This window comes from Melospiza melodia, chromosome 3 (assembly GCF_035770615.1).
Source record: "Melospiza melodia melodia isolate bMelMel2 chromosome 3, bMelMel2.pri, whole genome shotgun sequence".
NCBI lineage: Eukaryota > Metazoa > Chordata > Aves > Passeriformes > Passerellidae > Melospiza > Melospiza melodia.
Genome location: NC_086196.1, coordinates 118,966,418 through 118,982,471, shown reverse-complemented (window position 1 = coordinate 118,982,471; position 16,054 = coordinate 118,966,418). Strand labels below are relative to the sequence as shown.

The 16,054-nt window shown below is 36.4% G+C and overlaps 1 protein-coding gene across 1 annotated transcript in view; it reads left to right on the top strand.

The window, feature by feature from the left end:
- Window positions 1-16,054, top strand: part of MEI4 (meiotic double-stranded break formation protein 4) — a 73,108-nt gene that overhangs the window by 18,081 nt on the left and 38,973 nt on the right. The window contains exons 3-4 of the mRNA XM_063153382.1: window positions 3,012-3,571; window positions 14,243-14,374. Coding sequence (XP_063009452.1) covers window positions 3,012-3,571; window positions 14,243-14,374 — 692 coding nt within the window. The remainder of the gene's footprint in view (window positions 1-3,011; window positions 3,572-14,242; window positions 14,375-16,054) is intronic.

The window sequence follows — 16,054 nt, the reverse complement described above, 5'->3', positions numbered from 1 at the left end:
TTAGGAAAGCATCTTCCACCACTCCAGCTCCTACTACACAGATCTTAAACCTGCTGCTTCTTCTACTCCCCACTGGGTAGTGAGAGAATGAATGTGGGAGATAGGATTGACTTTGGTGTTTTCTAGAGCTCTGCTTCCTTAGGACTAGCTGAAGGCTCCCTATTCTCTAATCATGGGGCTGGTTGCTGTCTCACTGCCCTGATGAAAGCCTCTATTTTGTGATCCCACTGCAGTATGTAAGTTCCTAGTGCCAGCACACCCTGCTGACACACTGCAGTATGTAAGTCACTCCCTCATCCCTCGAGTGCCTTCTGATTTTCAGGTCACAGTTTTTCTGCAGGAATGTGTATGTGTAGAGGGATGTGAGTTCTTCAGCCTGTGCACCACAAGGCTCTTTGTGGTACCATATCTTGCTTTGCTTTTCAGCTCAGGAACTCAGTTTAGTAAGGAACTAAAGTACTAAATAGGAATTAAGAACTTAAATATTTCCTGAATTTGATGTGACAAAACTGTAAAATTGTTCACAACCAGATATTTCATTACTTATAGTGTTGTAAAATTTGTGGTCACTTTATCACACACACTATATTTTCATATTTCTTGTTCCAATACACTTAGAGTCAAATGTTCTTGAAATTAGTATTTAAAGATTCTTGTTAGTCTGAAGCAGGCTTAATGCCATTTCTGTTATTTTTTTTTTTACTTGATAACCACATGGTGTGAACATCAAGACTGCTTTCTCATTTGAATAGTAGGTAAGTACAAATTAATGAGTTTTGCTTCTTTCAAGAAAAAAAATTACAAGCTATTTCTAGACATGTAGAGGGAAGTAATGAGTATTTCCTGGTGCATTGTTATTTTTGTCTTACAACATAACTGCCACCTCCTCCCCAAATGACTGAAACATGTAAATCACTTAACAATTTTAAGAATTTTGTATTATTCATTTAGCTGGAAATACACTGATATTGGGGACTTACTGTAGCAGGGTTTTCTGGAAGCTCATCATGGAACAGGAGTTTGATATTGCAGTGACTAGGGACCTAACCATAAATGAAATATTGTTTCCTAGTAGATGGAGTGTTTCATTGAGTACCCTTCCTCTTTTATTTGGGAACATCTTAAGTTTGGTTTCTATGGGTATTGCTGTACTATTCTTCCCTTTTTCTTCTCATTACTTCACCTTTCTTTCACCTCTTCAGTGTTTGGTTGTTTGGGTTTTTTTTCCTATTACACTTCCACAAGAGAATCAGAAAACATACATATGGGGGTTTTTGCACATACTTCTTGCTTTGCAGCTTCTGACATTAAATCCTCATGAGCAATTTTCATGTTGTCCCCTGGGATTGAGAACAGGAACAAAATAACCACATAGTGGAACTCACAGTAGATGGATTCCCTGGAAAGGCCTATTTTCCTTAAATGGCACCAAAAAAACACTTTTCAATTTTTTTTTTTTCTGAAATGTGTTTTGCACAAAACCCAAGGGAGAGAAGACATGAAAGATGGATTCCTGTTCTTGTTAGTCAGACCATGGGAAGTGTGCTTTGCTTCTTTGCTTGCTTTCCAAGTTGAAAATGCTAGGCTGGCCTTAAATGTCCAGCTTTTCCTACTTTCTGGAAACAGCAGTTGATTTCCCTACAGTTAGCCCTTTGATTTTGAGTCAGTTGGTGCCAATACTGTGCAATTTCAAATATGTCTGAATGTTGAAGACATGAAACTCAATAATAAATAAACCACATTTCCAGTTTTGATCTCGATAATGGTACTTTCATTGATACTGGTATGTTTTCAGAGATTTGATGGTCAGAATTTAATTTGAATAGGTGAATTTAATGAAGTCCATATTAAAATTTTTGAATAGTTTTTTATTAACATACAGAATATTGTAGGTTGCTGCTTAGGGATGTTTTCTATGTTAAAAATGCTTTTTTTTAACTTGCTATGAAATGTAACATCTATTTCCTGTGCGGCAAAACCATCTATAATTTGTTTTAATTAATTTAAGAAGCGTATGGTACTGCATGGGATCCTTGTGGAAAATGAACAGTATAGTCAAGTTTTCCAAGACTGAGAAGGGAAGCAGGGCTGAGCCAGGAGTTGGTCAGATGGGGTTCAAGCTTTGCCTCGTGGCGCTGAGATGTTTATGGGTGTTGGTCTTACACTTCACTTCTCTGGCTTGTTTTGACTCTAATCCTTTGTCATAGGCAGCATGTAAAAAAGGTGTCTTTTGTCACCTAGAGCTGAGTTTATGTCAAGAGGCATTGCCTTAAATGTATTTAATGTGTGAAATGGGATGAAAGAGATTCTAAAGTAGCACGCAAAAGTAATTTATTGGTGTGAATGTACTGTATACTCTTGTAATGTAGTTTATGTGTCTTTGAAGGAGACGGTATGAGATAGGTGATGACTGAAAAAGCTTTTGATTCTCAGTGTTCCTCTTTGTTAAATAATGAAAAAATCAAACCTAATGTTCTGTTCAACTTTGACTGTTAGAATTTCCTACCTGACTAGGGAGAGAGAGTACACATAAAGCAGAATATTTTATTTGATGCAGTTATAGTAACAGACTTTCACTGCCTTCTAAAAGCAGTCTGAGTTTTTGAGAATAAAAGCAGTGAAAATGTTTGGAGGACCAGAAATTTACATGCATTTTCTTCCCTGGAAATTAATGGGAGTGTATATGTTCACTTAAATTGCTTGTTTACTTAAATTATATATAGGAAAAATTAAGATTTCTGACAGTTTTAAACTCAAAATTACTGTTCATATTACTATGAGCATAAAACATCTTGTTCACAAATAGATATTAACTTCTGAATTTTTAACTTTCATTTATAAATATCTTCTTCCACAGCTAAGTTCTAGTCATGGGAAGTTCTTGGGGAGCCAACACATGCATGCACTACATGAATTTTGCATGGAAGCAAAAAGGAGAAAGTATATATGGCACTTTCAATTAGCATGTATGTAAGCATTGCACAAATGTAATTTTCATGTTTGCATTTCAGGAAAACAGGATACCTCTGCTGAAACTCTTCTGGGTCAGGAATCTATAAACCCTACAAGTTACTCAAGCCAGCTAGAAGACTCTGGATGTGATGTCTGTAATGACTCTGCATTTGATTCTTTAGGCATAGCTTCAGATTTTCACCAATCTGAGCATAATTTCAACACTTCTAAACATTGGTTGGAAAGAGTTCCTCCCCTGAATCTTTGCCATACTAGCAAGGAGCAATCTCTGACTGCTCCAGTGCATTTTTTGCAACGTTTGCTTGAAATAAGAAAACTGTCAGAAAGAGGAGTTCTTCAAGCAGACTTCTCAGAGCTTGAGAATGATTCTTTCACCATATGCAATTCAGTGTCTCAGTTGCTTGATGGACTGACTTTTTTTTACAACAGCCCTAAATTCCCAGCTCCAGGTTTCCTTACTGAAGGGGTTTGTGTTTTGCTGAGTTTAATAACTGATACGAAATTATCAAATCATGTTTTGAAGAAGTGTTTCAAGAAGATTGAAGAATTTAAGAAAAATCTAATTCAAGTTATTTTAGGAAATAGGAGTGTCAATAGGGTAAGTTTAAAAAATTCCTTCTTTCATATCCTACTTCCATATACTGTAATATTCTCCTGGTTTTATGCACTCTTAAAACACCAGTTTGTCTTGTATTTTGAAGAGCACCAGAGATATTTGTGATTTTCTTTTTGGAATATGGATAATAAATCCTCTGAAGCACTTGAAAAAGTTCTTGCTCATGCATGCAAGAGCTTCTAGCCTATTCCCAAGTACAAGACTTCTAAATAACTGATAAAAATGCAGTTTAGAGCAATTTTATAGATAATATGCAGGAAAAACACATTGTTTCTCCTGCTATATGGAGATATACTGTAGATATTTATTTATATGCAATGAACTTCTTTCTTTAGCATCCACATAAAATAGTTTGTTTGCTTCAGATATCCATCATTCTGTAGCTACTTGCAAATTTGTGTTTTAAAAATATATAAGCAAATGAGTGAAGAGTTAAAAAATAATGTCCCCATCACAAACAACAAGTAGGACTGAATTGCATTTTTTTTGTATTCATTGGTGTGTGTAAAAATCAACATGTACCATCATGTTAATTTCCTCATTCAGCTGAAATTTGTCTTTCTTCACAAGATGCCCTGCAGATAGTGAATCCCATTGCCCGTTTTAGGATTTTTAGTTTTTATTCTGGATTTTAGAGTATCTTGGAACAGACATGATGGTTGTATTTTTTGACACTTAGATGTAACAATTTCGTGTCCCCATGTGAGTAACTGTGCTACCAGAGAAGCAAATTATCTTATCCCTGTAATCCTTGGAGCCTAAAGAATGTTTTCTGGGTACTAGGTCCCTATTCTAGGATAAATTCTAAAGTTGCCTTTCTCAAAATGAGAGCCTGGACATCTGATATGCCTATGGATGGATGTACCCATTTGTCTTAATTTAAAGTGAATCCAACGCACTGTGTATTGAATGTTTACCCCAGAACATGAACATCAAATAAATATTGTCACCAAATTAAGAGAGGATTGGGGGAAAAGGATGTAATTGTATTTTTGTTAGGAAGCATTCAGACTGAAATCTTTCCAGGACTAGAGCTTTGTGTTTCTAGTATCAGAAACATTTCCACTTTAGTGTCTGCATGGTGTAAGACTCAGTTTTTAACTAGAGGTGTCCCTGGTCAGTGTTTTGAAAGGATATGACCATACATTCCATTTATGTGACATCAGAAATGGAGTTATACAGGTGTGACTCCTTTTGTGTGTGTGTGTGTGATCACTGGATAAAAAAAAAGGTGTGAACAGTCCTTCATTAAGGACTTCTTTATAATTGATGATGTCCACTGTTTCCACCATTTCCCATCCTCTTCCTGAATGGGAAGTCAGTAAATAATTGAAATAAGTTTGTGTGGAAGAGCAACCCAGAGATTATCCAGAGACAGATTTTATGTTGATTGGAGAAATCTGGCAAAGTCTAAGTGAGAGGTGTCACATCTTAAATGGGAGAAGATGTTCTGATAGATCAGGGGTGTTTCAGGCCTGTAAAGTATTTTTATGAATCATTCAGGAGAGACAGAGTACGTCCACATAATTTGAAAGTGGCATGTTTTCTCTGAATAACTTCACTAAAACAGATGGCTTTTTATGAGATGTGTTGTATCTTGCTTCCACAAAATATTGACATAAGAGTCATTACTACTGGCAGCCATTACTTCAGTCAAACAGATCCAAAGAGTTTAAAAATTGTATAAACCAATTACTAAGGGGGATAATCTTGGATTCTAATCTCCTAGATTAGAGGTTTGGTTTTCTTTAAACTGAATTGAAAATGGAAACAAATGTGTAGCATTCAGAATTAGTAGTGTAAATTGTATAACTAATCCTTCATGTGCTGTGTACCAGATATCTCCCAGGAACACTTTATACAAGTGATGATTGAAATATCACAATTATAGGTTTAAAAAAGAATTACCATTACTTACAAGGCTATCTTCTGGAAAGGGTTGCAAATGGTATGAATTTCAGTTCCAGGAAAATACTTAAATCCCTCCAGCATAAAAATATAAAGAATTTTGTTGTATCTAACCTTACTGTCAGAAAGCATTTGTATAGACAGCCATGCAGCAATGTAGTATTTGACACAGCTTTCCCTTTATCATTCTCATCATTAAAACTGTCAGGATCTTGCAAGAAGGACAAAGGTCTGTGAGAAATGCCTTCAAAAACCTCACCAAGAGAAGTGGCGGTGGATTACACTTAACTAATTAATTACATCTTCAAAAGCAATCTCAGATTTTTTCAGAGCAAGTTAAATAACTTTAAATAATCTTTGAGAACTGGGAAATGAGTCATTATCTCTACCTTAGATGTAAAGGAATAAAAACAGCAGCAGAATTACTTTCTGTAACTCTGGAGTCCTATTGTTTGAAATGTTTCTAATTATAAAGCATTGAAGCTGTTAGAACCAGCAAAGATGTGTATTCAGAAATTTTTTCCTGAACTCAGCTGCCTAAAGCTGCCTAAACTCTTGGATAGAGTCTGACCTGAAACTCCAAACTGACATAGATATCAAAAAGAAAAAAAAAAAGTCAGTTGATTAAGGTATGTGACAGAAAATAAAAGGTAATTTTACATAAAATATTAAATTATTTATATCGAAAAATTAAAAATAGCCTCTTGAATTTTCCTTTTTTAAATTTTCTTTTTTCCCCTCCAAGTTTGGAGAGCAGCTCAGAAATATGCACATAGTTGTTAGATATACAATTTTTTGGAATAAACCTTCTGGAAATATCTCAAAAAGGGAGCCTCAAGTCACAGCTGCTCAGGGTGAAGCATGAATTTTCAGAGGTTCAACTGTCTGTGCAAGGCCTAACTTTGCACCTTCTGCTGTGGTGCAAAGCACAGCAGAAGGTGCAAAATTTTGCAGTTGTGCAGTTTTGCATCCCTGTATATCCCACAGAAAGTGGGATATAGAAAAGTTTTTGAGGATTCTGAGTCTAACTCTGGTATAGATGAGCTGTTGCTTTCATGCAGCAAAATGTGTGAGTCACTGGTGATCTGTGGTGCAAGTGCTTTGTTCATAACCAGTTTTTGACTCCTCAGCACTGAGACCTTGGAGGTTTGTAGAGGTGTGTATTGCCTTGCAGTTTGTAAGTTGTTCATTTATGTTCAGTCACTCCACTGACACACACTGTTATGTCAGCAGAACCACTGTTGTATTTATGTAGTTTCCTTGAAAGTCCTGCTTTCAAGCAGACCGAAGTGTACTATAAAACTCTGTGAGATTGTATTCAGTTGGCAGAGCCACTGGCTCTGGCTTTCAAATAGACTCTACAACCTGACAAAACATGGGAAAACATTTGGCATGGAAAACTCTGGTTGGAGTTATGGTATGTAATTTCAGCCCCAGTGGAGTAGAAACTTCAGAAAGGAAACACTGGAACATTGTTTGGTGCTTAATCTACCTGCTTGGGATTTGACAATGTCTGTCTTTGTCCACCTCTACAGAGACACAGCAAAATGTACATTTCTCCTGCTCCTAGTTGCATCACTCGCTCACTGGCACTGCAGTGTGCCTGTTGTGTTGATGTTTGTATCTGTTGTCCAGAATGTGTTCGAACAGGGGATCATCTCTCCTATATCAGAAGAATACAACAGTTGGAGGCACTGGGGATTCCCAACTCCCTGTGCTGTTTAGGGTAGCATATATGTTTTGTATTTCTGGTAGAGGTTTTGGCAGCAGAGCACTTCAGAGATGACATCCTGAAGCTTGCCTGGAAGCCTCCTGTGGTGAATCTGGGCTTGCTGTAAGTTCATAATATATGGAATTAGCTTTAAAAGTCAAAGCCATCTGACAGAAATTAAGACGCTTTGTATGTGTCATGTTTACATCTCTTGTCTATACAGCTGTGTGAAACTTCAAAACAGTTATTTGAGGGAATCCAGAGTCTCATTTATTACTTTGGAGATAGAAGAAAAATAGGTTTATTTTTAGCCTCTTTCAGTGCCATTCAGTTGTGTTCAAAGCTGTCATGGCCAAGTACATCACAGGATGCTGCATTACGTAGGATTTCTGTGGTGTGATCCTTAGTGGTGTCACAACAATTTGTCAGCATTGTAGACAATTCAGTTCACTGACTGTACTTCTTTTAGGTGCAGCTGATACTGTAATTCAGAGCCTGGTTAATGCATCTGTTACAGGCCAAAAGATCCTGGCCTTAGTCATGGGTTTTTTACAGAGATCTGTGTGTGTTTCTTGGACCTCATGTTTTAAGGAGTTAACCAAAACACAAAGACAGTACTTCTGGGATTCTAACGTTGAGCTGTATTGAGCTCCTGTTCAACAAATACCTCATCTCTCTGGCCCATCTCACTCATAATGTCTTTCAGGCAAGACCTGGAAAGAAAAGAGATATGTTTTGGTGGTCTGTTGTTTGTTTCTTCTCATGCTGTGTTTAAAACATCAGTACTGACTTTGAAGATGATGTTAAGTCATGAATTGCCATTCCAGTCAAACAGCACACACATAAAAAAAGGTTATGTGATGCTTCTTTCCTTTTTTTTAAACCTTTTTCTTTTTCAGAAATTGTCTGCCTTTAGGGTAGTTGTTTTGAATTTACTAGCGTTAACAGCACCTGGAGGGACACTGAGACATCAACATAGTTTTAGGAACTTCTTATGTCCTGTTTGGGACTTTACTACCCATTTTAATTTTTCTCTCATGTTTCACCTAAAAGCCTTTATGTAAAATTTTGCCACTGCTCAAAATACTACTATTGATAACATTTAACAGAAAAGCAATTGCAAGAGTTCGGAGTAGTATTTTGCTGCCTTTACTGGGTATTTGTGTGAGAAAGAATTCACAATTCTTCATGAAAATAACAAGTTGAAAAGTAATACATTGAAAAGCAGAAAGAGAAATGTTTAAATCTCAGTGGCAATTATATAATGAAATGTATATGTGTGCATGTGCAGTTTAAACAGCACACATTCATCAGAACCATGGTTTTGAATCTTTTCTTATCTAGGATACAGTTTGTATGATTCATTAATGACTGAATGATCCTGGAAGAGAGCCATCATAAACTTACTCTGATGCTTGAATACATGCAGCAGTATGCATTTAATACATGCTGCAGTCAGTTGTGGTTGACAATAAACTTCCCCAACTGTGCATAGCTTTGCAGTATCTTTTGTCAGCCACAGCCAAGACAGGCTGTGTCATTCATTGGTTTGCAAGAGCCTTTCCTGCTTAGGGACAAATAAGATTTGGAAATAGTTATTCATGTCACTGGTGGTTTTCAAGTGTAAAATGAGCAGGTTTCAGTTTTCCTAATTAATTGAGTCCCAAGGGGAATACTGTGGGTGCATTTTCATACACCAAAAGATTTTACTTTTATGGGGAAGAGCACTTCATTTGTATGAATATTAAAACATGTTGCCTAGATTTTGAGGTCTAGTAAGAGTCAATGCTTGAATCTCTTGATTATTGAATTAAATTTTCTCAGCAATCTGTTGTCCTTATGTAGAGAGTTAAGTCAAATGGTAATCAGAATCCATTGTTTTGAAAATTGCTACTGTCTAAAGCAATCACCAAACTGACTGACCCTCATTTACTTCAGTAAAGTGGATCATAGAAGTAACATAGACAAGAATGAATGGAAGAAAATGTTGTCTATCTTCCCCTTTCAGCTAGCTTCAGCTGATGCGGTGGATCATACCAAAGCTACAACTATGGAAGAATACAGAACAAAGTTGGCTTGTCCAGCAGATGCTGAGTGGGCTGAAGCTCCCCATCAAGACAAGAGCCTGTGAGCTTAATGCCTCTTGCAAAAAGACTTAGTCAATAGGCTCCCCTTGATCAGGGGCATGTAGTGAACCCCAGTCACAAGGTTCCCTTTGTTGCCTCTGATTCCTGCCCACAGGCTTTCAAGCTGCTCATGATTGTTCTTCTAAGACAAGTCTCCCCACTCAATCCAGCTCTTGAGGCAGAGAGCAATCTCTCCACTTCTCCTTCCTCCCCTGTCTATTCTGAACACTCTTTAGCCTTCCAATCATGCTCCAGTCATGGGATTTTTCCCGCTGAGCTTCAGTAATGGCAACAAGGTTGTAGCTTTCTAGCAGCACGTGGCTTCCAGCTCCTCCAGTTTTTGCCCATGCTGTGTGCACTGGTGTAAAGGCACCTCAACTGAGTTGTCAGCCATGTCACCTTCCTAGAGGAACACCCATAAATTCCTTTGAGACATTTGTCTCCCTGGTGTTTCCCTGTTGGCTTCTGTTACCTCAGGAGTCCCTGGCTCATCTCCCTAAGACTGCAAGTGTGCTTCAGTGCAGCTAGCACGTTTCTGAATCAGCAGCAGAGCATCCTCACCAGCACCCACGGCTCTAATCTTTGCATATCACCCCACAGCATGCCAGGGACAAGCCTGACAGTGACAGCCCCCAGCAGTGGAGCCAACTGATGGTTCTACTGTAGAACATAAGGTTGAGAAGAGTGGAGAAAAGCATGAACAAGATTATGAAAGAGGGGAAATTTAGCCCAAGTATTAAGAAGAAATTCTCTACTGTGAGGGCAGTGAGATGCTGAAACAGGTTGCCCTTAGAAGTTGTGGATGTGCCAGGCCTGCCACTGTTCAAGGTTGTGCTGGATAAGGCCTTGGGCAATCTGGTCTGGTGGGAGAGTCTCTGCCCATGGCAGAGAGGGTTGGGAGTAGATGATCTTTAAGGTCCCTTCCAACCTTTACATTCCATGATTGTATGATTCAGTGGAGGTGTAAGGGCAGAGTAAGGGCTGGAAATGTGGTCTGCAGAGCAAAGAGTTGAAATAATATGTATAAATTTTCAAGACTGATAGAAGAAATACTGGCAAGTAAACAGGAAGAGAGAGATACATGAGAAGCATCAATTAAAAAACGAAGCAACTTGAAGATAAGAAAAGGGGTGCTAATGTTCTCTGTATAGAAGTGAGGTTTTGAACTGGCTGTGATGATTAGGAGTGGAAGTCAGGCTGAACTAAATTGGCAAGGGTAATGTGAAATCAAAGATGAAAATAGTTTTGTTTGTAGGACTTCACAATTTGAGGATTCCTGCCATAATTATTTGCCTGTCCTGTATTGCCAAATATGTGAGTTTATTAGGAAAGAGAGCTGTTACTTGGGACAAAAACTGTAACCAGAAAAACAGAAAGTAATGTGCAGTTGACACAGCTGCATGGTGTAGTGAATCATGCAACTCATGAAGGAATTTAACTCAGAAATTTTAGATCTCCTCTATTAAAAAAAAATCTAAGATGCTGATAAATGAGTTCTAAAAAACTAATTTTTTAAGTTTTTTAAGCTGTTTCCTGGGGAACAGGGCTTACAGTGTGTGTGCTGTCTGCTTTGGTTATCAGTCATTTCCTCTGCAAGTAAATTTTGATAGCCAGGTTGAAATCACTTGGAAAGAAGTGAAAGGTCAATAATGCCTTTAAGTAGGCTTTAAAATCTTTAGCTGGGTGAAGGAGAGACCAGTTAGAACACCTGAGATAAGCTGAACATTGACATTATATATTCATTTTGGCAACAGCCAGGTTGACAATGCACACATCCTTCCCAGCTGCTGACACAGCATTGCCCTCTCCTGCTCTGCATCCTGAATAACATGAGAAGACAGTAGAACCTGGGATGTGGGAGGAGGGCTGGGAAGAGGTGATGCAGGACCTGAACAGTGAATCAGGCTCCATTGCTTCCTGTTTCTAATGGTATATATTTTACAATCCAGTTTTTTGACTGCTTTTACATGAGGATTCCTGAAATGCATTGGTTTTATTTCGTCTACAACATTAAACAAGCCTAAGGGATTAAAAGATTTCTGTTCCTTTTTAACATTGGATAGATTAGAGCATTGAATATATGCTTTTATCTTTAATGAAACTATATACTGTTAGATTTTTTGTTTGAATGTTTCCAGAGAAAAATTGGCAATACACGAGCATTGCTGTACAACAAGGTCTTACTTTTCTTTGCTATTTGCAGATTCATTGCTTATATGCTGCATTGCTTATATGCTTATTTGTTCTGTGTGCATTTAATCCACACAGTCTATGAGCATTATTTTAACCTTCTTTGTTGTCTCTTATTTTTTCAAAATATTCTTATAGGAATATAAGAGGTCCACCAAGATACAATGGAAAAACTGTGCTCTTTAACAAATCAGTGGGATGTAAAAAATCCGTATTAATATTTATTAAAGATAATTACAATATATTTTCTATAATATGTAACTGGGAAATATTTTATTATAAGGATACATTTAATAAGAATATGTATTAAGTATTAATAAATTCACCAGTGACATTTTTCAGTGCCATTGATACTCATATCTCAAGTACCCTAAGTGGCATCATTACTAAATAAAAAATACCTACTTACTTCTCTTAGTAGAGGCTGAGTCTTTAAATTTCAAGGTCCGTTGTTATCTAGTCTTCAAAAATTCCAAACAGAAAATGGCAACTCTTGCCGAACCATAAAAGATATGGAAATTTTGTGAAAGATTCTATTTTAGTTAAATCTCAGCTGGTAGCATTAATAATTGCACCAAAAATATCATTGCTGCATTAGCTATCATAAAAATTATGTAAGCAAATAGAAGGGAGCTTAAACAAGAACAATATTTATATTTTACTGTGATCTTTTGGAGAGGTTAACCTGAAAAACTGCTCTGGATTGCATAGCTTGCTTGCTCACCTAAGGAAAATTAGCAAGTATACTCAATGTTATGCTCTGAAAATATAGAACTGTAAAATTTGTATCCCTCCTTAATTTATTAAAAGAAATAAAAATGAATGGTAACTTTACTGAAAAATGTGCTATTTTTAAGGCATTTTTTAAACCTTGAGTTGAAGCAGTTGTAGCCTTGGGAACATGGGTGCTGTCAAAGCAGAACTATCCAGGTGTTGTAAACTTGTTTCTAGTAGATACTGCGGAATATGTTTTCAAAATGGTAATTTCTACCTTATTTTTAGAAAGAGGAGTCATTGTTTTGTTTGGAAGGGTGTATATTTCTAGTATATGAATGTCTCATTTTAATTTATATAGCCTTAAAGCATAGGTAGGTGCATGCATTACATTATCCCTTTATATAATTTTCATTATTCAGAAACCTATTTTTATCACATCTTCATTCACATTTCATATTTATAGACTCTTTGGTGTATGTGGTAATGAATAACTTTAATTACACAGGTTTTCAAAGCTGCATGTGTACAATTTATGAATTCTTTTTAATAGGAGGAGTTTGCTTTGTATCTCTGCATGAAGATTTGGTTCTGAACTTGAGACTTGTATCTCTTTTGTAGATTTCTTTTGATACTTGTTTTGGGATAACATGCAGAAGTGAGATGATTGAGGGCAAAGTTTTATTAAAGTTGGATTGGACTGTGCATAGGAGTCTCATGGTGGGCAGATGATAACCTAGCTGATCCAACTCTTTACCAGCTGGAAGAGGCTGGGAAATAGACATTGCATCACCCGCTGATCAGGCGGTCAAGCAAGAACTGTAAATGCGAAGCTGCCTAATAAATGGGTTTTACAGCAAAAGATTTCAGTCACCTCACTGTCCACTTCCCTGGCCCAAAATTTGATCAGTGACAATTTTACAGGAGGCTGTGTTGAAAACCATGGTAAAGTTGAGGTAAATGCTTCCCCTAAATAAAATCATGCTGACTGCTCCTGGAACACCTTCCTGCCCTTTGTGTGTTTGGAAAAGTTTTCCAGCAGGATTCAAACTTGTAAATGGTGGGCAAGTATTTTTTTTCATATATATGTCTGTGTGTATCTACATATATATAGATATATATTTGTCTGCATCTGTATACACATGTGAATTGGCTGGAGGTATAATCTAGATTGTTAGTAGGGTGCAGTGATCTGTTTGGAGTGGTTCAGACATCATAGTTATTCTTAGGCATACGGATTTGTGTAAGAAATAATTGTAATTAATGTGTCTTCTTTTTCCTTTGAAATAACTCCAGTATGTTTACATATAGAAAAATCTTGTGTACTTTGTAGAGAAGTATGCTTCATTACATAATAGCTATTTATTTCAATTTCAGGGAACAAAGAAAACAGTATTTTTTTTTTAGTAGAAGAAACTGTGGCAAAAAAATTACTAACATAATTCTCATGTAAGTCTACATCACTCCTCTTGTGGTTCAGGAGAAATGCATTGTTAAAGAACAATATGAAAGTGAATTACTTGAATTTGAAAATACATACAGATACATAGTGTGTCTTCTAGCAGTTAGCAATTGTTTTTTTCCTGATAACTATATTGACAACACCCTAGTACAGCTCTCAGCTTGCATGTTTGAATTTCTAAGAGTTTGTTCATTTATTTGTCTATCTCTGAAAAGCAGAAGAACTGTATGTGCAGAGTAGTCACCAATTTGCTATGTGAGGAGATGGGTATGGTGACATCTAATCCTGAAAAGCAGTGTCCTGGGGAGTTCACACTTTTGGAGGAGTTTGTTCCTGTGACAGTTTCCTATAGTGTTATTCTTGTGAGGATGGATGTCGATTTCTCATAGATCTCATAGTCTGTAATCAATAGAATTTTGAACTGGACTTTTTCCTTTAACATGTTAATATGTAAATCCCATTTCTACTTAAAGTAATAATTTGGGATAAAAAAAGACTGAGATGCATTTTGAAAGATTAAATTTACTGTTATTTCTCTTTAGTTTCAGGCACTGCACTCTGTATCACAAACGCTGGGTTTACTAGGAAGGAACAACATACTAAGAAATTCTTTAATACCCCTTCTCCTATCGGGAGTCCGTCAGTTTGCTGAGCAGTTGTTGCAGGCTCACCAGGTACTGTCATCTTTTCTTTTCAAGAAAGCCCAGAGAGTGGTGTTGGGCAGTGTTTTGGCTGTATTTATTTGTTTCTTAAAATGTAGAAAATCATCATTCTATAGAATATTCAAATTTATGAACCCAGAAAATGCTAGGAGCTACCTTAAACAGCAAATTCAAAAAGAGAGGCATAAAGTAAGAGAAAATTCCATACAGAAAGGTAAAATTATCAGACTGGATAATAAATAGACTGTATAGGTTTTTAGATCATACTATATAATTTGCAAAATACTTAAAATAATGAGTTAGAAGATTTAGTACAATGTATAAATTGTTGACTGTGCAGGCAATACAACTTTGGTATTCAGCTAAACAGACTATATAACTTTGATATTCTCTCCTTAGCTCATGTAAAACTGGAAAGTCAGCTGCTTTATTTTATTTCAGAATCAGATGTCATGTTTCACATTATTGTTATTTCAAATTATTAATTTTCCTGATGCAAAAGTTGTCCAGCACATATTTAATTTGTTACAATGAGTAGGAGCTAAATAGCAGAATAGAACTTTTGGTAAAATTTATTCTTAACTTAAATTATTTCCAGTAAACTATAGAGGAAAGAGAGAGACAATAGATGTTCCTTTAACATTTGAAAAAAAGATATATGCGCTAAATAGGGGTTTCATAGATTTTTCATGCATTTGTATGTGTTGGTGTGTATTTTATGCAAAAAGGTTCAGCTTCACTTGGGATTGCAACTGGATTTTACACTATCCTAAAAACTTTTTATTTGGTGGAAGATAAACTCTTAGATTTATTTTGCGGTGGTCTAATTTAACAAAAGGCTTAAGTGTTGCTCAAGCAGTTTTAATTTTTTCTCTGTAGGGTATGATGTAGTAGTAAGTTGGACTGTTGGAGAAAGAATATGTAATTGCCAACCCAGATTTCTAGTGTGTTTGAATCATGTTCTGAAAATGCCAGTTTTGAAAAAATAAGACAATGAGCTGTGCCTTATTTTAGGTTACTGTTTGCATACAAGATTTATTGATGGCAACCAAGTCAAAAGACTTTTGACAATTGTAAGGATAGGGTAGAGTGTAATTAAAAACAATAATTGTTTTTTTAAGTTTAAAGCAGCTGTTCATTTTTAACGTTATTAAATCTCACCTGTTTAACAGAATTAGTCATCTTTCTTTTCAGAGTTTTGCCAGTGGCAATGCAGAACCTTTCAGTTCTCCACAGTGATGTCAAGCTCATACTGAGCATTGTGCTTTGCTGAGTTAGTTACTATGGAACTGCTTAACCTTGCCATACTGTAATTATTTTTATTGCTTTTATATTTGGTGAAGCCTCAGGAGCTGGGCATCTATCAATCTGTAGCTGACACTGTAGGAATTTGTAAAGATGCAGTACGTGTAGGGCAAGTAACTGAAGTTCTGGTTTGCTTAGCTTGTGATGAAGTCAGTGTTTTTAAAGTTCATGCATTCTTGCACTTAGTCCCAATAGATGTATTGTGTTCACTTAAAATCCCTCATATATTCTGTATGTGATAATATTCTGGCAATAGATCACACTAGCACTCAATTCTGATGGCCTGATTTATGGACCAGCTTCCAAATGTGTCTGAATTTGTGTAGCATGACTTCTGGTAGATATGATTCTAAAAAGGATTAAAGTATTTTTTCTTGTTTTATAATC